The sequence below is a fragment of the Sitophilus oryzae genome, unplaced genomic scaffold, assembly GCF_002938485.1.
Source record: "Sitophilus oryzae breed Bouriz unplaced genomic scaffold, Soryzae_2.0 scaffold_1297_pilon_pilon, whole genome shotgun sequence".
Classification (NCBI taxonomy): domain Eukaryota; kingdom Metazoa; phylum Arthropoda; class Insecta; order Coleoptera; family Curculionidae; genus Sitophilus; species Sitophilus oryzae.
In genome coordinates, this window is record NW_022145945.1 from 9,657,228 (window position 1) to 9,682,448 (window position 25,221).

Below are 25,221 nucleotides of genomic sequence, written 5' to 3' on the forward strand. Positions count from 1 at the left end.
TTATTTCTGTTCTTGTTTGCAGTTGTTTTGGGTTCTTAGCATAGCAGCGCCCTACTACGTATGCGCTCCAAAACAATTATAATTTTGGTGGCAAGCCGAGCATTCCAATCTAAACTTGTCTCCTTTATCTATGGAAATGACTTAAATTTTAAGCCTTAAGTAGGCTTTCGAAATATGACTTAAGTGATTCATGTGATTGTGATGATTAAGTGATTCATGATTCATGTGATTGTGATGACTTAAGTGATTCAAGTGATCAAATGACTTAAGTGATTAAAATAATTTAAATCAGAAAAGACTTAAGCTTGATTTTCATGCGTCCGTTATCCGTTTGATTTTGGTTAGGCGGTTTGGTTTTCGGTGATTGGTCATAGCGTTTTTGCGCCACTTTTCATCCGTAAATTTTTTATTCCAGCCCGTCAACTAAGAAAAATCGTACGATAACGGACGTTTTGACACTTTATGACTAATTTAATCTAACCTTAGTAAAAATATAATAGTACAAGAGCTAGCAACGTCGGGAAAAAGAGGATTTTTAAGCTTGTTCTTATATATATTTTTTGGTATGCTCTTCTGACCAAAGTGCGGGCCGTCTGGCTGCCGATAGACTACTGCCGTTCACTACTGCGGTTCACTACTGCGCATCACATTTGTACAGGGTATACCACCATCTTCCTGTTATGGGATTCCCTTTTATGGGATTTCTCGATTATGAGTAGAGATACAATGATGCGATTTTCACATTACTTTTCTAATTTTTTATGAAACTAAATATGCTACACATAGATTTAACCTAGCCTCCTTAGTTCCTGAAATACAGGGCGAATTTGTGATGCGCAGTAGTGAACAGATGTTGAATAGAGATATAATGCGCTGTAGTGACCGCAACATGTATCGGCAGCCAGACTGTTCCAGGAGAGCATCACAAAAGATATATTCAAGAATCAGCTTTCTTAAAATTCTCTCTCGAAAACGTTGCTAGCTCTTATAGACTATAAGTAAAACAGCGAAATTTTTATGGAAATGAAAAGCAAATGGTATATCCGATGAACGGAGACATGAAAATGCAATCAATTTAAAAACTACGTAATTTTCTAACCAATCGAAGTCTTTAAATTCAACCAAATAAAATTAATATCGTATCATCGTATCGTCGGATAACGGATGCATGAAAATCAAGCTTTAAGCTTTCTGTGAGCTTGCAGCTCTGGGTACTACACTGTACGAGTGCAAATTTATCAATAATTGATAATTGCTTTAAAAAATACAAACAGTTATTAATTATTGTTGTAACTACTATGGAATAAAAACAGAGCACACTAAAGTTATCTTAAAATAGCCAGATGCCTATTGCGTGTAGTAAAGTAGGGTAAAATTCAACTAACAATAGAATTTCTCTTATTTATGGTCGGACAATTCTAGATTCACAGTTAATTACGTATTGTACCCAAAGCTATGCTTGAAAGCGAGGATTATACATACTGGCTCCAAACTACGTCGACCTTTGGAATTGGACAGCAGAGATAATCCTTTCGGAAAAAACGCAAACTGTACAGGAAATGGCCGCCCTGGGCGGGTGGGCGCACCGCCACGTAAATTGAGCAATTTCATCAGCGACTCCGATGAAAATGCGCTTTATTAATTTCCGGCTTTTTCGCAGTCCCGCTGCGTAGACGACGAGGTAAATTATTGCAGGGATCCGAATTGATTAATTACTTTTGCAGACGAAAAAGTCCAAATTCTTTTCCCGTTTTAAATATCCAATTTCTTCGATTTTTCTCTCGAAAGTAGCAAAGTTTATTTCCCAGTCTAAATTTTATAAAAAAATATATATAAATTATGTCAATTCCTGACTAAATTATTGGAAACGGTCAATCTAAATCTGCAAATGCAGTTTAAACATGTTCTTATAAGAACCCCGGTTGCTAAAAAGTATTGTCTTTAAATATTGCACTCTAATATCATTTTTGTGGTTGTGGTACGTTTAATCAGAAGTCTCAACTGACTGTTTTTCATTGTTAACCCAGATCAACAATAAAAAACAAACAACCAATCACGGCACGTCTCGATCAATTTCAGGAAATGTGGGAACTAATTTTTATAACACGGGCTTATATTTATCGTACTATTTTGTAAAATAGCACGAAAAGGTCAAACGTTGTCTTCAGAAAAATAAGTAAACATGGAAAAACTGATATGAAAACAGTTATTCCTCGAAGGTTACACAAGAATATTTAGTTTTAATCATTGTCTAGTATTATTAATTACAATATAGTAAAAAAAATATAAAACAGTGACTAACTGGTCTACCATTTATCGGCTTATAATCCACGGTATTGCGTCTCATGAACAAAATATACACAAAATTATTTAAAAAATCGTCTAATTATTTATTATTTCTGGTTATGGTAAAGTATACTGTAGTCTATAGCAAAGTTTAGTTTACGAATTTGGTTTTGTATTCCTAATTTTAATTGTCTAAATCTCTGCATAATAAATGGATTTATGTGAAACCATGCTGGGTGCTAATAAAAGTATTGTTTCCATATTTCTCTTAAGAACAATAAAAGAACATTGCTTTTACATAATGTCCGTGGACCATACTTTTGTTGACATCGGGTTTATTAATAATTTTCTCCAGCGGATATAATGACAATGTTACCAGTATTACTCATCGATCAATTCTACTATTATATTAATCAATTAAGGCCGTAAACAAAAATATCATATACAATTTTATATACTAATACATATTAATTAATACAAAAAAATTAAATCATAAAAATATTGTAATTATATTCCTGCAGATGTAATTAACAAAATATCATCGTAACAACAGCTATTTTAGAAACGTCTAGTTTTACTTATTTCACTGAGATTAATGAAAAAAAAATCCTTTGCCTCGGATACAGATACCGCCACGTTTTGGAAATAGCTCAAAACAAAACAAAATTGAAAGAGGCAATAAAAAAAACAAAAAAGATCCCCCCTCGCCCTCCTTACGAGTAGTTTTCAGGCGCTTTAAGGTTACATTTTCCAGTCTTATCCTTTTCAAAAATCTAGTAACTTGGAGACTGAACCCTCCATATTGCTCTCTATCAATGACCTGTCATTGCCTATTATCGTTGATTGAAAGAATTGGGAAGATACGCAACCTAATGGGCAAATTCGTGACAAGGTTGATTTATTCCCCTTACGTCTCAAGCGCTGTACGGCGAAGACACCAATCGTTCTGCGGCCAACGATACCAAAGTATTTACATTTTTATTTTTAGAATTTTCACAAATTATACTTCCTAACACTTTTCGGATAATTATATAATACATTTTTATTAATAGATTTTGATTTGCAAGAGTGCCTGGTGGCTATCCTATGAGAGCCTCGTAGATATTTTGAAAAATATCTTCATAAGATTCATAAAGATTTGTATATTAGAAAGAAAACCTTTTTCTAAGCCGCCAACGATACAGTACCTTTTTGAATATATTCCTATAACTTCATATTAAACTTTATGCTCTCCAACTCTCAAACATATCGTCAAAGACTTAATTCGGAAAATTCCAATAATCCCCGGCTCAGAGTGGCACTCTCTACCGGAAGGAAAACTCCTTTTCCCCCTTTGATGGCGACGGAAACTTCTGAAAACTCATATTGCTCTCCATTTTAAAGCAGGCCTTGTTTGCCGATAGCGTTCGATATGCACATATACGGCAAAGATCGAATATGAAAAATGTATTGTATGAAGTTCGGTGGAGGATTAAAGGTAAAGAAAAAGGGTTCTGAAGGGAGAAAAGACGCTGGAGAAAATCTTTCTTTTGTTCGGAAATGTAGCCATTAATTCAGGGATTGTGGAGGATTTTAGGATATCCTTTCATTTAGTTGAAGATATAAGATTTACTCTATTTAAAACGAACTAATACGAAAGTACGTACAGTTTAAAACTTTTCAGAATTATTGTGGTCCTCTTTTGATATTTAGGTTACATTTTCCTGTCCTATCCTTTTCAAAAATCTAGTAACTTGAAGACTGAAAACTCCCTATTGCTCTCTATCAATATCAATGGACTATCATTGCCTATTATCGTTGATTGAAAAAATTGGGAAGATACGCAACCTAATGGGCAAATTCGTGACAAGGTCTATTTCATTTCTCCTTACGTCTCAAGTGCTGTACGGTAGTGACACCAATCGTTCTGCGGTCAAAGCATAAACCACTTATTTTCCCTAATTCGGCTAGCCAATGACTAAAGAATATAAGGACATGTAACGCCCATATACGGACTGCAGCAGAATTTGTGACCTTAGAGGCCTCATTTGGTCACCAGCGACAATTTTAGCGATTTTTAATAGTTTGTTTTAATAGTTTAAAAGTAAACTTTGTATAAACTTTATTACAATGGTGATTAGTTGTTCAGCTTTCAAGTGTAAAAGTAGCAGCGATAAGAAAGAGCCAGGAGTTACGTTTCATAGGTAAATAAACAGTCCACTCCAACTTTTTAGCGTTTTCTTATTGAATTCTGATAATTATTCTTCAATTTCAATTAACATCTACATATAGATGTTAATTGTATGAAAAACATCTATATGTACTTGATATGTGCTATAAGTCGATACTAGTTTTGTACGTTTTGTTAACACTTTAATAAGTTTTTTTCGTAATTAATTAGTATGATACACCATAGGCGTAGTCAAAACAATTACTTTTTACTTCGCTGCAAAAAGCGTGGCAGTTTTTCTTTGTGTGCCAAAATAAGAAAAAATGGACAAAATGCATCTATAGAAAGTCTGCTCCTCGGCTGTAGTTCCAACAATGTGAAGACACGATATGATATGAATTTTATCTATAAGAGTAAAATCATATTTTTTCGTTATCTTAAATTTCTACGGAAAAAAAAATATTGATATATTTAGAACGCGGCTTAATCCATGACTAGTGGCTCGTTAGCGGCTTTTTAAACACAGATCCGCTTCGCAACATTTATGTATGCAATGCGTGGTTTATTTTTAGGAAACTCTCTGATCTGACGTTATAGGATAAACAAATCCGATCGACATCGGTCGGGCGCTTAAATTCATTACACGCCGACCTTGATTCGTTATGCGTTAGCAGCTACATTTAGCTCGTTGTTATGATGTCGAATTGTCCAATTTATTCCCACTCGGTTTTATCTCTCAGCCGACAGCGGATCCAGTAGAGAATCGTATTTCGATTCGTCATGTTTGTTCTCTACGTCGCCGTTGTTGTTATTTTGTTCCTAGCTTACGTAAAATGGCGTCAATCGTACTGGAAAAGAAAAAATCTGTTCGAACTGGACCATGACTTCCTCCTGGGTAACATGAGAAAAATATTAACCGGAAAATTAGCATATTCTGAAGAATTCAATAACATATACAACATTATCAAATCGAAAAAACAAATTCACGGAGGTATCTATGCTATGTGGGACCCCTTATACATACCCATCGATCCTGCATTGATTAAAACTATCCTTGTAAAAGATTTTTCGTTTTTAAAGGGTCACGGAGTGTACCATCATCCTAAAGACATTCTTTCAATGAACTTATTCGGTGTGGATGGAGATATGTGGAGACGATTGAGAGTCAAACTGTCTCCCACCTTTACGTCAGGTAAAATGAAAATGATGTTTGAAACCCTAATGGAAAAAACGACAGGATTTGAAACTGTAGTAGGGAAGTACGCAGATACAGAAGAATCTGCGCCAATAAAAGAAATATCTGGAAGGTTTACTACTGATATCATAGGGAGCTGTGCGTTTGGAATAGAATGCAATTCTTTAGAGAATCCCGATAATGAATTCCGAAGTCAAGGGAAGAAAGCATTACAACCTGGAATGCTAAGATTGACCCTTATGTCAATTATTCCTTGGTGGTTATTAGGGAATTTAGGCTTTAAAGGTAACGGCATGGAGGCAGAAATATTTTACTCCAACATCGTTAAGGAAACTATCCGTTATCGTGAAACAAGTAACGTTCATCGAAACGATTTCATGCAGTTGCTATTACAACTAAAGAACGAATCTAACATAATCCTTGATGATGATAAAGAAAACTACACTCTAACTGTTGATGAAATAATCGCACAATGTTTTGTGTTCTTCGTCGCGGGATTTGAGACGTCTTCCACCACTATGTCGTTTGCTTTGCTCGAACTGTCGCAGAACCAAGACGTTCAAGACCGATTGAGAAAGGAGAATGAGGAAGTTTTGGAACAGCACGGTGGAAATGTTACTTACAATGCTGTGATGTCTATGGAGTATCTTGATAAAGTTGTAAATGGTAAGTAAATCTGATTTTGTTAAAATTCGATTTAGTTTGTAATTTTCTGTTTGAAAAATCTATAATATTGATAAAGTAGTATTTTTGGAACGTGCCTTAATCGATCATTAACAGTTCGTTAACCACTTGGTAAATACAGGTACGCTTCCCAACATTTGTGTATGCAACGCGCGCGGATTATTTTTAGGAAACTCTCTGGTGTGATGTAATCGGATAAACAAACCCATTCAACATCGGTCGCGCGCTTAAATTCATCACACGCTGACCTTGCTTTATTATGCGTTAGCAGCTACATTTAGCTCGCTGTTATGATGTCGAATTATCCAATTTATTCCCACTCGGTTTTATATCTCAGCCGAAAGCGGACGCTTCGATTTGTCCAGTAAAGAATCGTATTTCGATTCGTCATGTTCGTTCTCTACGTCGCCGTTGTTATTATTTTGTTCCTATCTTACGTAAAATGGCGCCAATCGTACTGGAGAAGTAAAAATCTGTTTGAACTGGAACACGAGTTCCTCCTGGGTAACATGAGAAAAATATTAACCGGAAAAATACCCTATTCCGAAGAATTCAACAACTTATACAACATTATCAAGTCGAAAAAACAAATTCACGGAGGTATTTATGCCATATGGGACCCCATATACATGCCCATCGATCCTGTATTGATTAAAACTATCCTTGTAAAAGATTTTTCGTTTTTAAAGGGTCACGGAGTGTACCATCATCCTAAAGACATTCTTTCAATGAACTTATTCGGTGTGGATGGAGATGTGTGGAGACGATTGAGAGTCAAACTGTCTCCGACCTTCACGTCAGGTAAAATGAAAATGATGTTTGAAACCCTAATGAAAAAAACGACAGGATTTGAAACTGTAGTAGGGAAGTACGCAGATACAGAAGAATCTGCGCCAATAAAAGAAATATCTGGAAGGTTTACTACTGATATCATAGGAAGCTGTGCGTTTGGAATAGAATGCAATTCTTTAGATAATCCCGATAACGAATTCCGAAGTCCAGGGAAGAAAGCATTACAACCTGGGTTGCTAAGATTTTACTTTATGTCAATTATTCCTTGGTGGTTATTAGGGAATTTAGGCTTTAAAGGTAACGGCATGGAGGCAGAAATATTTTACTCCAACATCGTTAAGAAAACTATCCGTTATCGTGAAACAAGTAACGTTCATCGAAATGACTTCATGCAGTTGCTATTACAACTAAAGAACGAATCTAATACAATCCTTGATGATGATAAAGAAAACTACACTCAACTGTTGATGAAATAATCGCACAATGTTTTGTGTTCTTCGTCGCGGGATTTGAGACGTCTTCCACCACTATGTCGTTTGCTTTGCTCGAACTCTCGCAGAATGAAGACGTTCAAGACCGATTGAGAAAGGAGATTGAGGAAGTTTTGGAACAGCACGGTGGAAATGTTACCTACAATACTGTGATATCTATGGAGTATATTGATAAAGTTGTAAATGGTAAGTAAATCTGATTTTGATAAAATTCGATTTATTTTGTAAATTTCTGTTTTTTAAAAAATTTATAGTATTAATAAATTAGTATTTTTGGAACGTGCCTTAATCGATCATTAACAGCTCGTTAACCACTTGGTAAACACAGGTACGCTTCTCAACATCTGTGTATACAACGCGCGCGTATTATTTTTAGGAACTTCTCTGATGTGGCGTAATCGGATAAACAACCCCATTCAACATCGGTCGGGCGCTTAAATTCATTGCACGCTGTCCTTGCTTCATTATGCGTTGGCAGCTACATTTAGCTCGTTGTTATGATGCCGAATTATCCAATTTATTCCCACCTGATTTAACTAAACAGCGAATCCAGTAAAGAATCGTATTTCGATTCGTCATGTTCATTCCCTAAGTCGCCGTTGTTATTATTTTGTTCCTAGCTTACGTAAAATGGCGCCAATCGTACTGGAGAAGAAAAAATGTGTTCGAACTGGACCACGACTTCCTCCTGGGTAACGTGAGAAAAATATTAACCGGAAAATTAGCCTATTCCGAAGAATTCAATAACATATTATACAACATCATCAAGTTAAAAAAACAAATTCACGGAGGTAGCTATGCCCATATACGTATTACTTTTTACAAATATACTCAGCCTAATCTCCAAAAAGTGAAGCCCAAACAGTGAAAGAACAATATGGAATTCTGCATAAGTCTATTTCACCCGGATATTCATTTAACTGAGCATGCCTCACCTGAAGAAGTTTTCATTGGTCGATGTTTTTAAAGGGAAGTGGTTGACTGACATTTCCCCTAACCTTCAATTTTATTTATATTTTTATTATTTATAACACATTATCATGGAGTCGGAAAAATATAAAAAAATAGTTGGAAACAATAAACTAAACAAAATCACTCTTTTACGCGCACAAATAAAAAGTAATTCAAACAGAACTAAAACAACAATCAATCGGAGTTTGGCGCAATCGCAGTTCAATCCATATCCGGGTGAAATAGACTTATGCAGTTTTAATATGGAGCTGGGTTATGTTGTCTTTTTCTTACGGCACAGAAATTGCACACGGGGTTAAATAGGGAACCCTGAGTATATTTGTAAAAAGTAATACGTATATGGCTATGCCATATACGTATGTATATGTATATGGACATGCCCATCGATCCTGCATTGATTAAAACTATCCTTGTAAAAGATTTGTTGTTTTTAAAGGGCCGTGGAGTGTACCATCATCCTAAAGACAGTTTTTCAATGAACTTATTCGGCGTGGATGGAGATATGTGGAGACAGTTGAGAGTCAAATTGTTTCCGACCTTTACATCAGGTAAAATAAAAATGATGTTTAAAACCGTAATGGAAAAAATTACAGGGTTTAGAACTGTAGTACGGAAGTACGCAGATACAGAAAAAAACTGTACCTATAAAAGATACGTCTGGAAAGTTTACAACATAAATTGTTTGCTTTTTTTTAAACAAAAACATGCATTGAGTGGGAATAATTTTTTTACAGATAAAAGTTACTAATAAGTGCTACATATTTTATAGTGCAAAAAGTGTCATCATATTCACCAACTAAATGCATACAGGTTATCAGTGTAGTATTTTTCAAAAAAATACATTTTTCTCTTGTTAGCACAGTTATGTAGGCCGTTTAATGTCGATTAAAAGTTGTTTCTTGATATTTTGCCAATTTAGGTCTCCTTGATGAAATAAGCGCAATTTTATTAACTGGCTAAGATGTTAAATAAGAATCCTCATTAAAAAATATTAAAAAAATGTTCCTATAAACACGGAAGTGGAAATGCATAGATGATTAAAACATAGAATGATGTTGTTTTAATCATCTGCTGATGATGCTAATATAGTTAGAGAAACGCGCGTCCAGTGCAAAAGTAAAGTGTTTTTGGTGCATTGTGGTGAATTAGTGTTTTATTTTGCTGTTGTAACACCAAAGGTTCCAACCCTCAATATTGTAATACTACTTATGCTGTCATATTATCAAGAAATTATGTTTTTTAACTAAAAATTAAAAAAAAAATCCAACCAATTTTTCAAAAATTAAAAAAAATGCGCTTAAAAATATTTGTACTTATTGAAGACTCACACTGTACTGTTGAATAAACAAATATCTTGAAAATGTATTATTTACCCAACTGTTTCTAAACCCGACAAGATTTGTTTGTATTTTGATACAACTATAGAATATTTGGCGCGACTACAAAACTAGAGGAATATTTAAAAAAAGTCTGTTGATCAACATACATCAAACATGAAGTTCTTGACACTGTTCCCCCCATAGACTTAAAATAAAATATAGACTGAGCATCTCATTCATAAATAGCTGGAACATGCGGTCAGACAGTGTCTTGTTATTGTTGTGTCATTGTTTTAGGTTATAACGAGTGCGACACGAGCGATAGATAGGTTGTCTCTGTCGTAACGGTCGTTCCCTGACGACTCTGCCGAGAAACACAACACTGTCTTTCGTTTCTCAAGTACACCTGAACTCTCCGTATCATAGCCGGGTAATTTTTTTATTTTAATGAAGCTATAATTAAATTAAAAATATATCGTATTTAAACTTTTTATATTTTATTAAGATTTAGGACAGGTTTTTAAATAAAAGTTTAGAAAAAACGTCTTAGAGTCCAAAAAGGATAAAAATAATAAAATACACGTTATAGAAGAAATTTTATAATCGAAATTACGTAATTTTTGAAATTAATAATAAATTATTAATTTTAGTCAAACATTTACAACCCCTAATATTAATCAAAACAGGATCTATTTCACAGATATAATAGAATCGGCGACAGGGAGAGAAAAAAAAATATGATTGTTGTAATTTTTTTTCTGGTTAAGTGATGTCTTATGTAAATTAGAGAAAACATAAATCTGTTCCATTAAAGCAAGGAAGGTGATAGGAAGTGGATAAAATGAAAACTACATTTATTTAACTCGGTACTGTCTTTATTATACCGGGTGCGTCCCAAAAGTGGTTCATCCCCCATAATTTTTTTATATTTTCAAATAAAAAAACAAGATTTAGTATGTTAGTACATGACATAAATTAGGATTGATTGACGCATCCAACTGTTTTTGGTCACTTCCTGTTTCACCGGAAATGACTATAACATTTAATTTTTAAACGGCACCCTTGGTATATTTCTACTTTATTCGATAGAAAATGACACTCTGAATAGAATGACACATCATATGTCAACTTTTGACATTCTCGCATATGGTTTAATTGTAATTGTAACACGCGGTTCATAACGACAATTTGACTCGAAATACCAAGTGTGTGGTATCAATATATTCATAAAAAAATGCTTTTTCCAAATATGCTAATGAGTCCCTTGTTCCCTTGTTCCATTTGAAAAAATTGACATATGTATGATTAAAAATACGATTTGTACATCTTTTAACCGGCCTAGACAAGACACGAAACCCATTAGACGATCAAAACTATTTTTCCAAAGCTCCTTGATTAAAACTTTGTGTTTTTAACAACACCATGGCACCCTGGATTGAAATTTAAAATAGGATTTGTTTTTAAGCGACAATGTCAAAAGTTGACATATGATATGTCATACTATTCAGAGTATCATTTTTTATCGAATAAAGTAACAATATACGAGGGTGCCTTTAAAAATCAAAAGATGTAATCATTTCGGTGAAACAGGAAGAGACCAAAAACAATTGAATACGTCAATAAATCCTAATTTATGTCATATACCTACTAACATACAAATCTGTTATTTTTTATCTGAAAAAAATAAAAAGTTATAGGGGTGAGCCACTTTGAGACGACCCGGTATATTAAAAATATTGTTTCATAATGTAATATCATTTTAAAATTCTTGTATGTTATTTTAGATACTGAAGATAATTTTAGAATAAACCGGAATATATTTTTTTTAATAAAAACATTATTAATTATTAACAGGGTTATAATTATGATTTTGTTACAATGTAAGTAAGTAAATAATGTAATGTAAGAGAAAAAATTCAGATTTTACATTTTACTAAAATATTATCTAAATAAGCGCCTTTCTACAACAACGCCACTGACTCCCAATGGGTAAATTGAGAGTTGCCTACCGGTCAAAAGTCGTTTCAAGACTTAAATGGATTATTTAAGTCAAATTTCTTGCAAATTTGGCACTGGCGAACCATATTTTATAGTTCTTGAACAGAAAAAGTCAATAAAATAAACACTTAAGCAGTACAAGCTAAGAAAATGCGTTAATACAACCGGGGAGATAGCGGCAACAAAGCTTTACCGCACACGTGCGGCACGTACTACAAGGTAATAAATGAATGAATAGGCTCCCTCGCCTCTAATCGGTGTTGTCATATTGTAAAGAACTTATCATTTTTAAACAGTATCCGACTTATAATTTAGTAGTATAAGGACAATTTAATACATCTCTGGAATATTAAAACCTACTTTATTAAACTGTAGTATTAATATCTCAATATATGTGTATAACAAGAAAAAAAATATTGATAATATTAAAGACGTGACAACATAGGCTGGATGAGGAAGGCTCGGTCGACTGTACCAAAGACTGTACCCAGAAGTAAACATGTGTACAAAAAATATTGTCTGTCCGCGTTGAGATGTAAATAGTGTAGTCTATATTTTATTTTAAGTCTATGGTTCCCCCAATAGCTACGCACGCCACTAACAAGAAAGAGAGCGAAATAAAAGGATGAATCGCTGTACGGGTTAATGAAACAAGACAGCCTTCACCGGTATACATCGACTATCTTTATTTACGTCGAAAATATATAAATGCCTGTTAGTTACGTTACTAGAATGACAGAGAGCGTATGCATGTCGAGCATCCTACGAGTTTATTATAGTTAATTGTTTATTTAATTTCCGTGATAAAAGTGTAGTAGTATGTTAGCCACGGCAGTTACTGTTTTGTTGATTACTTTAGTTAGTGGGTGGGTGTACATAAAATGGCGACACAATTACTGGCAGAGAAGAGGAGTGACACAGATGCACACACAACCTTTCAAGAAATCCTTAGCCCAAATAACATCGGATCGTTACAAGAAAGCGAAAGAAAACAATTTAAAATTCATCGGAACGTATATTTTTAATGCCCCAATCCTAGTTGCTATCGATCCGGTCCTCATCAAACAAATTATGCAGAAAGACTTTCCTCATTTCTTAGGACATGGTATGTATCACCGGCCGGAAGATATCCTCACTATGAACTTATTTAACTTGGAGGGAGATCCTTGGAGGAAGTTGAGAGTCAAGTTGACGCCGACGTTTACTTCAGGAAAGATGAAAATGATGTTCGAGACTTTGGTGAGTAAGACAGGAGGTTTGGAAGATAATGTGGCTGAATATGCCGATAGTGGAAAGATTTGCGGGATTAAAGATATCTTGGGAAGATTTACTACTGACATAATCGGGACTTGTGCTTTTGGAATAGAATGCAACTCATTGAAAGACCCAGATAACGACTTCCGAAAATACGGAAAGAAGATTTTTACTTCGAATCCTTCGAGATTCTGGAAAATATTTATTGTACCTCACTGGTTACTTGCTAAAACTGGTTTCAAGAGCAACGGACAGGATGTGACCGATTTCTTCACGAAAATCGTTACTGAAACTATCAAATATCGCGAAACCAATAATGTTTCTCGGAAGGACTTCATGAACTTGTTGCTCCAAATGAAAAACAACGAAGATTCGATCACGGACGACGAAATAATTGCTCAATGCTTCATATTCTTCTTGGCTGGTTTTGAAACTTCGTCGACCACGATGACGTTTGCTCTGTTAGAGTTGGCTCAAAATCAGGATATCCAGCAGAAATTAAGGGAGGAAATTGAGAAGGTTTTAGAAAAACACGACGGGAAAATAACGTACGATGCGGTAGCTGAAATGAAGTATCTCGATTTAGTAATCGATGGTAAGAACTATTGTTATACAGGGTGTCCCAGAAATAAGTGCAAGTATTTTAAGGGGTGGTAGATCTCGATAAAAGAAACATATTTTCTCTTTATCGTTTTTCAAATAAGTCTAATATAACAGAGATGTTTAACTTTGAAAATTTCAAAAAAAAAATTTTTTGCTAAAATTTTGGGAACCACTGGACTTTTTCTGAATTTTCTTTCTTGTAAATTTAATCTACTATCTATTTTGCCATATTATGAAGAAATTATGTTTTTAACTAAAAACCGAGCTAAAAACTAAAAAAAAATTCAGGGAATTTTAAATTATTTTTTTTCCCAAAAAAACCGCATAGGCGTGTTTCTGGGGTTAAATTATACTACCAGTTAAAATACTTGCACTTATTTTTGGGACACATTGTATTGTATAATACAGGGTGGTCTGAACTGTATTCCGGAAACTTCGGCAGCATATTCTGCAAGTAAAAATAAGTAAAAAGTTCGTATAATATGTTCAACAATGCTTAGTTTCGGAGATACAGGCTGTAGAAGTTTCATTTTTATTTCGATTTTTTGCAAATAATTCTTGAAGTAACGTCAATATTTGGATGAAAATTGGTGTCTGGGAGTTTTTTGACATAAAAAATTTGATTTTGATGTCAATATGACTCCTATTTCTAGGGGGCGCCACCTACGTGTGTTTTAACTGTTACGAGCTAAGTTTACCCGCTACGAGTAATGATTCTCAAAATATTTAAAATGGAAATAGTCAATGCATGCCATTATTGACAAAAAATAAGCATGCCGAGTAGATAATTATTTGACCGAAATAATAATTTGGTCACTTTTTATTTTTTTAAATTAATCATAAATTTTTGTTCAAAAAAATGATGATAAAACAGTTTGTGGCACAAAAACATTTCAAATTAATGATTTAAATCTAATAACTATTTAGTCAACATGTTTAATTTATGTCATTGACGACAGGTATTGATAATTATTTGTATTCGAAATATATCGAGAACCATTACTCGTAGCGATTTTTACCAAGAGACCTTTTGTACGTAAAAAACGTCGTAAATGTATATTTTTTTACTCAGTAGTTTTATACAGGTATGGACGAAAAGTTATTACTCTTCAAACAAGTTAAAAATATGTAGGTGGCGCCCTCTACAAGTAGGAATCATATTGATATCAAAATCAAATTTCTCATGTCAAAAAACTCCCACACACTAATTTTCATCCAAATATTGATATTACTTCAGAAATTATTTGGAAAAAATCGAAATAAAAATGAAACTTTTACACCCTGTATCACCGAAACTTAGCATTTAGAACATACATTTATACGAACTTTACTGCTTTTTATCAGCAGAATATGCTGCCGAAATTTTCGGAATACAGTTCGGACCACCCTGAAGAATAGAATTTCATATTTTTTTTATAGTTAAATACCTTTGAACTTGATTCAGTTCTTTAAAACTTTTTAAAGTCGTAATGATATGATATTTGAAAAAAAAATCTTTGTGGCATCCAGCTCCCCGTTCAATTTGATGGATAAAAGTTTAAAATTCTACCTACATATAAATATAAAGAGTTATTTTTTTGGTATAAACTGTAAAATAATTTGAGCACTACCTACTGATCGATTAATTTGAAATCTATTAATACAAAAATATCAAATCAATTTCCTTAATAAAGTATGTTTGTTTGATTAATTAATAAGTACTGCTTCATCAGATTGCGCAACATTTAACATGTAAAATAGTATCCTTGAATTTATTTTACATAAGTTTTAAAATAGGAGGAACTTAACCTGTTGTTTAACTTTTACACTAAATTACAAAATATTCTAATAATTTAGATTTATTAAAGTTATAAAAAGTACCCTTTAAATTTACAAACAATTACTATTAACAGGTGCAAATCAGCTATATTTATAGATACTTGAATTTTACTGAATTTTTTAATATTCGCGAAACATCACGTTAACTCCTACAATTTCAGCTATTGTAACTTGCCGTTAGCCCTGTTGAGACAGTGTTACTATTCTGACTATTAAACTGTGAAATAATGTTTCTAGGCATTTTAAGGCCAAAACAATGGTCAAATTTCTTCCGAAACCCAAGAGACCACAAATCGAAATGTGCAAGAATTTGTAATAATATTGGGTCCAAACGATAAACATTGCTACAAAACCATTTTAACAAAAAAATGTTTATTACAGATTATCAAAGGTACGTACAGGGTGTCCTACTAAGAATAGCTCTCGGCTGTATCTAGGAAAGTATTAGCCGTAAGCGGCTGCGGAAAAAAATATTAGGTCTGTTCGTTTTCCTATTATTATCGATTCTGAATCGTCCTAGAACTCTCCAGCGCATGCACAAATGAAATAATGTCTTCATATTTCCTTCTGCGCATACGCATCACAATTCTAGGACGGTTCAGAATCGGTAATAACAGGAAAACGAAAAAAGCTATTTATACCTAAAGAGGCTATGGGACATTGCTGGAAATTATTTTCAAGTTTGTAGAACGACCGCTAGGGGGCGCAACTGCAACAAAAACTAAGAAAATGAAGTTTTTACACAATTTTGCCTAGATAAGGTGTACTATAAGTAACAGCTTCATAATCTTCAGTAAATTTTGAATATTTTTTGTTAGAGCCATTTTCCCCTATCTACCAAAATAAAGTGGTGGGGGAAGGTTAGATCTGTTTTTCTTTGAATATTAATAACTCTGTACTGGATGATCGGAATCCAACAAGCGATGGCTCGTTTAAAAGAGCGTTTCTTACTCTATATTGTCCCATATAAACAATAATAATAAGCTTTTGAACGTAGACGCTAGGGGCGTTCAACAATTTAACAAACATTGCGCGTTTTTTCAAAAAAAATAAATACAATAGTATATGTAATTTTAGCTGATAGTAAAGAGTAGTAAAAGCTTAAAAAGTTAGCGAAAACTGCATCTTGATATCTTCTTTCAAACCGAAGATATTAGCAAAATTATAATAAATATCAAAAAAGAAGCCCTTAATTACCTTACTTTTACAACACGGTATCAGTAGCCCTCTTGATTATGCCCATTCTAACCTAAAAATAAGATAGAAACAGTTAGATTATTTTAAAATCGACGATATACCAGAATATCATAATATCAGATGTATTAATATATAATAATTAAGATATTTTTTTTTGTTTCGTTTCTTTGACCTGTATACCATATATTTTTTGTTTTTACTCTTGGCTTTAGGTCGTCGGAGTTGCAAAGATGTTTCTAGATTTTGTTCATTATTTTATTTTATGCCGACGTTTTGAAATTTTATTTTATGAAGAAGCTTGAAAAAGACATATACTGTCAAAACGTCGTCATAAAATAAAAGAATGAACAAAATCTAGAAACATCTTTGCAACCCCAACGACCTAAAGCCAAGAGTAAAAACAAAAAATAATTAAGATATTAATAATAGCAAACAAGAAACGATGATTCAGTAAAGTCATGGTAGGCTTTGGAAAAAAGTTACTTTTGGCGTAATAATATAAACGTCAAATTGTTATTAGATCAACATTTTTATAGTCTTAGCAGCTTTTTTTTATCTTTTGATTGCTTTTTCACAATGCCAACAACTTCAACTACTTCAAATAATAAAGGCATTTTGAAAAAGCATTTAAAAGATAAAAGAACGCTGCTAAGACTATCAAAATGTTGATCTAATAACAATTTGACGTTTGAACTATTACGCGAAAAGCAACTTTTTTCCAAAGCCTACCATGACTTCACTGAATCATCGTTTCTTGTTCACTATTTTAATATCTTAATTATTAGATATTAATACATCTGGTATTATGGTATTCTAGTATTTCGTCAATTTTAAAATAAACTAACTGTTTCTATCTTATTGTTTGCTAGAATGGGCCTAATCAAGAGGGCTACTGATACTGTATTGTAAAAATAAAGTAATTAAGGGCTTATTTTTTGGTATTTATTATAATTTTGCTAATATCTTCGGTTTGAAAGAAGATATCAAGATGCGGTTTTCGCTGACTTTTTAAGCTTTTACTGCTCTTTACTACCAGCTAAAATAGCACATACTATCGTATTTAATTTTTTTGAAAAAACGCGCTATGTTTGTTAAATTGTAAGAAAGCGCCCCCTAGCGTCAACGTTAAAACCGTATTATTACTATTATTATGATATAATATAGAATAAGAAACGCTCTTTTAAACGAGCCCTCGTTTGTTGGATTCTTATCATCCAGTCCGGAGTTATTAACAATTAAATTAATATAGATCTAACCTTCCCCCACCACTTTATTTTAGCAGATATGAGAAAATGGTTGTAACAATAAAAATCCAAAATTTATTGAACATTATGAAGCTATTATTTATAGTACCCATTATCTAGGCAAAATTCTGTAAAAAATCTATTTTCCATAGCAGTTGCGCCACCTAGCGACCGTTTTACAAACTTGAATATAATTTCCAGCAATTTCTCATAGCCCCTTTAGTTATAAATATTTTTTTTCTGTAAGCTCAACGGTTAATACTTTCCGGGATACAGCCGAGAGCTATTCTTAGTGGGACACCCGGTATAAAAAAGATTATTTAAATTCCTTTCCGTATATTTTTAAACGATATATGCAATAATTTTGGCCATGTGTGTAGAGAAAATTATCCATATCGAATGATAAAATATTAAATTTCTTTCCAGAAACTTTGAGGAAGTTCCCCCCCGTGCCGGTCATTCCCAGGGTCTGCAGCAAAGACTACCAAATCCCCGGTACAGACGTAGTGATCGAGAAGGGGGTCCGAGTCCAGATTCCTGTTTGGGGCCTGCACAAAGACCCGGACTATTATCCTAATCCGGAAGTGTTCAATCCGGAAAATTTCAGCGAAGAAAATAAAGCCAAACGACCGGATTTCACATTTCTGCCTTTTGGAGAGGGCCCTAGAATGTGTATAGGTAAGAGTTATTAAAACTAGAAGAATTTTTTCGGACCATTGTCTTTATTTATTTTAACGTATACAGTTGTTTATTCGCCTGATATTTTCTGACGTTCCTTTTACATATGGATTTGTTTTTAAATACCTAAAACCCATTAAAAATAAAACTTAAGTATACCAGGTGCGTCTCAAAAGTCGCTCACCCCTATAACTTTTTTATTTTTTCAGATAAGAAAAAGAGATTTGGTATGTTAGTATATGACCTAAATTAGGATTGATTGACTTATTCATTTGTTTTTCGGTCACTTCCTGTTTCACCGGAAATTACTACAACTTTTGATTTTTAAATGGCACCCTCAGTATATTTTTGTTTTAATCTTCAATCTATAGTGCCATGGCTGTATTAAAACATCAATTTTTAATCAAGGAGCCTTGGAAAAATAAATTTGATCATCTAATGTTTTTCCTGTCTTGTCCTTGCCGTTTTTTTAATCATATCTGAATTTTTTCAAATGGAACAAGGGTGGTCCATTAACATATTTGGAAAGTGCATTTTTTTACGAATAATTTGGTACCACACACTTGGTATTTCGAGTTAAATTGTAGTTATGAATCGCATGTTTCAATTTCAAATAAACCATATTCGAAAATGTCAAAAGTTGACATATTTCGGACACTTGTTTTACCGGAAATTACTGCAACTTTTGATTTTTAAATGGCACCCTCGGTATTTTGTTACTTTATTTGATAGAACTGATGACACTCTAAATAGTCAACTTTTATATAATAGTCACATCTTATATGTCAACTTTTGACATTTTCGCTTAAAAAATCATATTTTAAATTTCAATCTAGTGCCACACTCTGAATAAATGCCATATCTTATTCAGAGTGTGGCACTAGATTGAAATTTAAAATATGATTTTTTAAGCGAAAATGTCAAAAGTTGACATATAAGATGTGACTATTATATAAAAGTTGACTATTTAGAGTGTCATCAGTTCTATCAAATAAAGTAACAAAATACCGAGGGTGCCATTTAAAAATCAAAAGTTGCAGTAATTTCCGGTAAAACAAGTGTCCGAAAACAATTGATTACGTCAATTAATTTTAATTTATGTCATATACTAAGACTAGCGTGTACCAGCGACTTCGTTCGCGTCGAATTAATCATTTGTAATGGTGGTGATAAAGCAAAGTAAGAATTTCCATTGACATACAAACTGGATAAAATTTTCTTACATTTATGTCAGCATGAGAAAAAACAATATGGCGATATTATTATATAACTTGGTAATATATGGGAGGTAGTTTCATCTCGTTGGAATTTGACTTTCGAAAAATCCGTTTGCCAAAAATAAGCTTTTTACGTCAAGCAGTTTAAGCAGAATCGTGGTTAAGAAATTACCTAACTTCTTGGAACACCCTGTATGATTTTTTAAAAAATTTTAAAATATGTAAAAAAACAAATATTGTAATATTTGAGGGGCGTTTTCACCCTCTTGGAATTTGAGATTCGAGAAACCCCTCCTTATCGAACCTCTACACCCCACAGTCAATTCGTTTGCCAAAAATCAGCTTTAAACGTCAAGCAGTTTAAGCAGAATCGTGATTACTCAATGGGCATATTTGACGAAACACCTTGTATAAATTTATAAAATTTTTTAAAATATGTAAGACAACAAAATAAAATATACGTGTTTAAGAGTTTTTCCGAAAAACTCAACGGTTTTTAAATAAAAAATATTTTAATATTTGAGGGATAGTTTCACCCCCTTAGAATTCGAGTTTCGAAAAATCCCTTCTTATCGAACCTCTACACCCTAAAGTCAATTTGTTTTCCAAAAATCAGCTTTTTACGTCAAGCGCTTTAAGCAGGATCGTGATTAATCAATGACCAGATTTTTCGAAACACCCTGTATATATTTTTAAAAATCTCAAAATATGTAAAAAAACAAAATAAAATATACGTGTTTAAGCGTTTTTTCGGAAACTTGACCGTTTTTTAAATAAAAAATATTGTAATATTTGAGGGGTGGTTTCACCCTCTTGGAACTGGAATTTCGAAAAATCCCTTCTTATCGAACCTCTACACCCTAGAATCAACCTGTATGCCAAAATTGAGCTTCTTACGTTGAGTGGTTTGAGCAGGAGCGTGATTAATCAGTATGTCAGTCAGTTAAGTATTTTATATATTAGTATAGATACCAAATCTCGTTTTTTATCCGAAAAAATAAAAAGCTACAGGGCCCCTTTTGGCCCCTTTTGAGACGCACCCGGTATAAGACTCATTTAGTATAGTAAAACAGAAACAGTCATGATAATTAAGTTCTTATTATCTATCCTGTAATAACTAAGTCATAATTTTAGGAAATTACATTTAAATTCTCGTTACTTATTAAAAACTCAGATCGTAATTTAATAAATAATTAATTATCTAATATATCTAATTAATTATCTAATTTAATAAATAACTAATCATCCGTATGTACAGGGTGGTCGAAATTGGTCTGTTTTAACAGAGAAAACCTATTTCCTGACTAGATAGAGCAAAACCGACATAGATGTCATGGGCTCGATTCCTGAGAAACGTTTATTAGCGTAAACCGCCTGTTGATATTTTTACTACCAACTGAAATACGGGGTCTTTTTGAATTTTTTACCATTTGGAAAATTGACTATAACTTTTTTATTTCGCGGAATACTAAAATTCTGTAAAAACGTTATTAAGGTACTTTTTTTGGCACAATCCAGTGGCGAAGTCAGTTCTTTTTTCTATGCTTGCTCTTTTTGTCAGAAATAATAAAAAATATAATTTTTTAAATGGGAATCATAGTTGGCTATGAACTTAAAAAAATGCTGGCGTTTTACCCTTTCCAATGATCTAAAGTTATGGACATCTATTTCTGAGAATGAGAGAAATATTAGGTTTTTGATCTTTATATCGAAGCGGGCCTTGATTTTGTGTTGACCTATTTGCCTAATTATTTTTTATCACAATTTAATATTTTATATTATTATCTGCATAATTAAAGACTTTTGAAAAGGTAGATTAACATTCTATATTAGTATTAGTAATTACAATTGAAATCGATACAATAAACAAAGAATAAAACTAAAAAAAGTATTCTTTGAGTGACGAATATAGTTTTCTAAAAAAAAATCATGAAAGATGTTCAAACTGAGCACCCCTTTGTTAAATGCACAATAAACATCTTTTGCGCACAGAGTTACAACAATTTATTAGGCGAACTGGTGTAATAAGTTCAAAAGCCTGCCTAGTAGCCTTCTGCAATTCTTCTCTCGTCCCAATGGTTCTTCCCTTATATATAAGGCCTTTTAATTTCCCCCATAAAAAAAGTCGAAAAAGGAGCTACTTCACATCACAGGATCTAGGAGGCCAAGATATGGGATCCCTTGTTCTAATCCAATTCTCCATTTAATAGTGCAGTTGTGACCCTGGCTTTTTAATTGTAAATGGTAATACTAATACAGAATGTTGATTTACCTTTTCAAAAGTCTTTAATTTTGCAGATAAATAATGATATAGAATATTAAATTGTGATAAAAAATAATTAGGCAACTATAGGTCAACACAAAATCAAGGCCCGCTTCGATACAAAGATAAAAAACGTAATATTTTTCTCATTTTTAGAAATAAATACACATAACTTTATATCGTTGGAAAGGGTTAAATACCAGCAGTTTTTTAATTTCATAGTCAACCTTGATTTCCATTTAAAAAATTATATTTTTTATTATTTCTGACTAAAAGAGCATGTATAGAAAAAAACTGACTACGCCACTGGATTGTGCTTCAAAAAGTGCCTTAAGAATGTTTTTTCAGAATTTTATTCCGCGAAAACAAAAATTATGGGCAATTTTCTAAATGGTAAAAAATTCCCCGTATCTCTGGTTGGCAGTGAAAATATCAAAAGGCGGTTTACGCCATTAAACGTTTCTCAGAAATCGAGCCCATGACATCTATGTCGGTTTTGCTTTATCTAGTCAGGAAATATGTTTTCTCTATTAAAACAGACCAATTTCGACCACCCTGTACAGGATGTCCCATTTTCGTGTGTTTTACAGGGTGTTAAACAGTTACAAATGTATTTTTTACCTTATTTATGAAAATAAGTATAGGGTATATATTTTTAGGAAGCTCATGACAATGCAAATATAATTAAAAAGTAATATACAGGGTGTCCCATTTAAAAAAAAAAACATAAGTTTAGGTTATATTTCAAGAACGACAGCTCCCAACGAAAAACTAGTTCCGCCACTGGATTCTACGTGAAAATGTCTACTGGGCTCAGTTTTCACCTTTTCGATTAGTTATAAGATAACCGAGATATGTGGGCTCGAAAAATGCAACATTTTTAATTTCGCCCTGTATTTCGGGAACTAACTAGGAAAAATCTGTGTGTATCATCTTTAGTTTCATAAAAAAAGTAGCACAGTGATGTGAATATATTTGTGTCTCTACCTGTAAGCAATAAGATATCCTGTAAAACACACGAAAATGGGACACCCTGTACAATATAATTGAACTTATTTCATTTAGGTATGAGATTTGGACTGATGCAAACCAAAGTGGGTCTGATAAGCCTGGTAAGAAAATTCAATTTTACTTTGAATGACAAAACCAAGATGCCCATCGAAATGGAAAGGGCCAGTGTAGTATTATCAGCGAAAGGGGACATTTGGTTGGATGTTACTAGAGTTTAATCTTCTAATTTGGTCATTTTATATGTGTAATATATTTGTATCTAATAATATATGTATTAATGTCTATTAACAATAAACAAAATCACGCACAAAATAAATTCCTAATTTTTAATAGGTACACAGAAAAAAATAACTTGGCGTAATTAGATAAGATTTATTATCTGATGAGTAATTACATGAATTACATGTGTATTTTTTTGGATTCAGATAAAGCAGTAGTCAAATTTACAAGATACATTATGCACAAGAATAATTTTTTTCTTCTAACAATATTTTCTCGTTCAAATTAAACTTTATTTGAATTAGGGAGACTTACAACTTACTAATTATTAAAAACATAAATCGTTTGTTTATGTTTATTAATTTTAATAGTGTAGTTTAACGAAATAGGACCTATTTACTTTTAAAACAAATGCTGTTTAGTACTATTGTCTTTTTTATGTAGACCTGACAGAAAACTTTTTTTATTTGACTCAAATTTATTTTATACCGTTTGTGTTTCAACACAATGTTTTATTAAGCCCCATACTCACACTTCGCTCCTTCCTCTCCTTACTTCCTCGCGTTCCTTCGTCCCTTCGTTTCCTTCCTTCGCCTATTCGATGCTTGGAAATTAGACAATTATGCAACAACACACCACAAAATATTTTTAATAAAGCAGCTACATGTTTAATACAAAATATCTAGTAACCTCTAACATTTTTAAAAAATCCGAAAGGCGCATAATTTTTATTTTATAAAACTGCAATTCTTTGTCGTGTCAAAAATAAAAATTGAATTTTAATAATATATATTTTTTTTAATAAATCCGAATATTTCAGTATCATGTACAAGGTATATCAGTATGAATGTACAAGGCGAGTCAACAATAGAGTAAAGTTTATTATGTAATTTATATCGAAACCACAGCTTACAGAATAACTAAGCTGTGTCGAAACCATGAAATATGACATACTAATTAAACGTTGATGATGTCAATCCCTATTTCTTCAGATATTTTTGTAAAGGCATCATGCACACTATTTCTATTTTTTTATTTTTGTCGCTACGATTACATAAATATGGACATGCATTTTTTCACAAATACGAAGACAATATTGTTTTTTTCTTCCATTTTTTAGACTATTGTGTGTGAATTATTTTTATATCGACTGGCGATTGCTAGATGTACAGGATGTCCCATTTTTGTGTGTTTTATGGGGTTTCTGGTTTATGAATAGAGATATAAAGATGCTGTTTTCACATCATTGTTCTACTTATTATGAAACTAAATATGCTACACACATATTTATCCTAGCCTTCTTAGTTCAAAGTTATTTCTTATTTCTTTCTTTTACTTTTTATTTTTAATTAGTAGAAATTTTTGCATTTTTCGATAACCTTTGTATCTCGATTATCTTATAACTTATCGAAAAGGTGAAAAGGGTCAGTGATGGGCGGTGGGTAAGTACCCAATTTGTAGATAAATAAAATCTCGGTATATATGTATATACCTGTAGATTTAGATGAACATCCTAATTTTAATAAAAGGAGTTTCCGACGACCGCATAGTAAATACCCGGTATAATACCAGGAGTAGAAATATACCAATATATAATATCTACCATATAGATATGTATATCTACAATATAAGAAATATTGTAGATATACAGTTTGACAAATATAGGTAGAGACTTGGGGACATAGCATCTTTAGTTTCATAAAAAAATAACAGCGTAATGTGAAAACCGCATCTTTGTATCTCGACTCATATACGAGAAACCCTGTAAAACACACGAAAATGGGACACCCTGTACAGACGTACTGCCAAATCAAGAAATCAACTACGAATG

At 32.8% G+C, this 25,221-nt stretch overlaps 3 protein-coding genes across 4 annotated transcripts in view; 2 read left to right on the forward strand and 1 right to left on the reverse strand.

The window, feature by feature from the left end:
• LOC115874733 (amyloid-beta-like protein) overlaps positions 1–25,221 on the reverse strand; it is a 298,193-nt gene that overhangs the window by 20,772 nt on the left and 252,200 nt on the right. The gene's annotated exons all lie outside the window — the stretch shown is intronic.
• On the forward strand, positions 5,144–23,487 carry LOC115874735 (probable cytochrome P450 6a17). Of its 2 annotated transcripts, none has more exons than XM_030890005.1 (3): positions 5,144–6,296; positions 18,429–18,680; positions 23,226–23,487. In XM_030890005.1, the coding sequence occupies exons 1-3, from the start codon at positions 5,216–5,218 to the stop codon at positions 23,387–23,389; spliced, it is 1,497 nt and encodes a 498-aa protein (XP_030745865.1). In that variant the 5' UTR covers positions 5,144–5,215; the 3' UTR covers positions 23,390–23,487. The 2 variants fall into 2 exon arrangements, with proteins under 2 accessions (XP_030745865.1, XP_030745866.1); XM_030890006.1 differs by lacking the exon at positions 5,144–6,296 and adding an exon at positions 12,590–13,735.
• Positions 6,331–7,675, forward strand: LOC115874737 (probable cytochrome P450 6a21). The gene has a single exon (XM_030890009.1). The coding sequence runs from the start codon at positions 6,704–6,706 to the stop codon at positions 7,580–7,582; it is 879 nt and encodes a 292-aa protein (XP_030745869.1). The 5' UTR covers positions 6,331–6,703; the 3' UTR covers positions 7,583–7,675.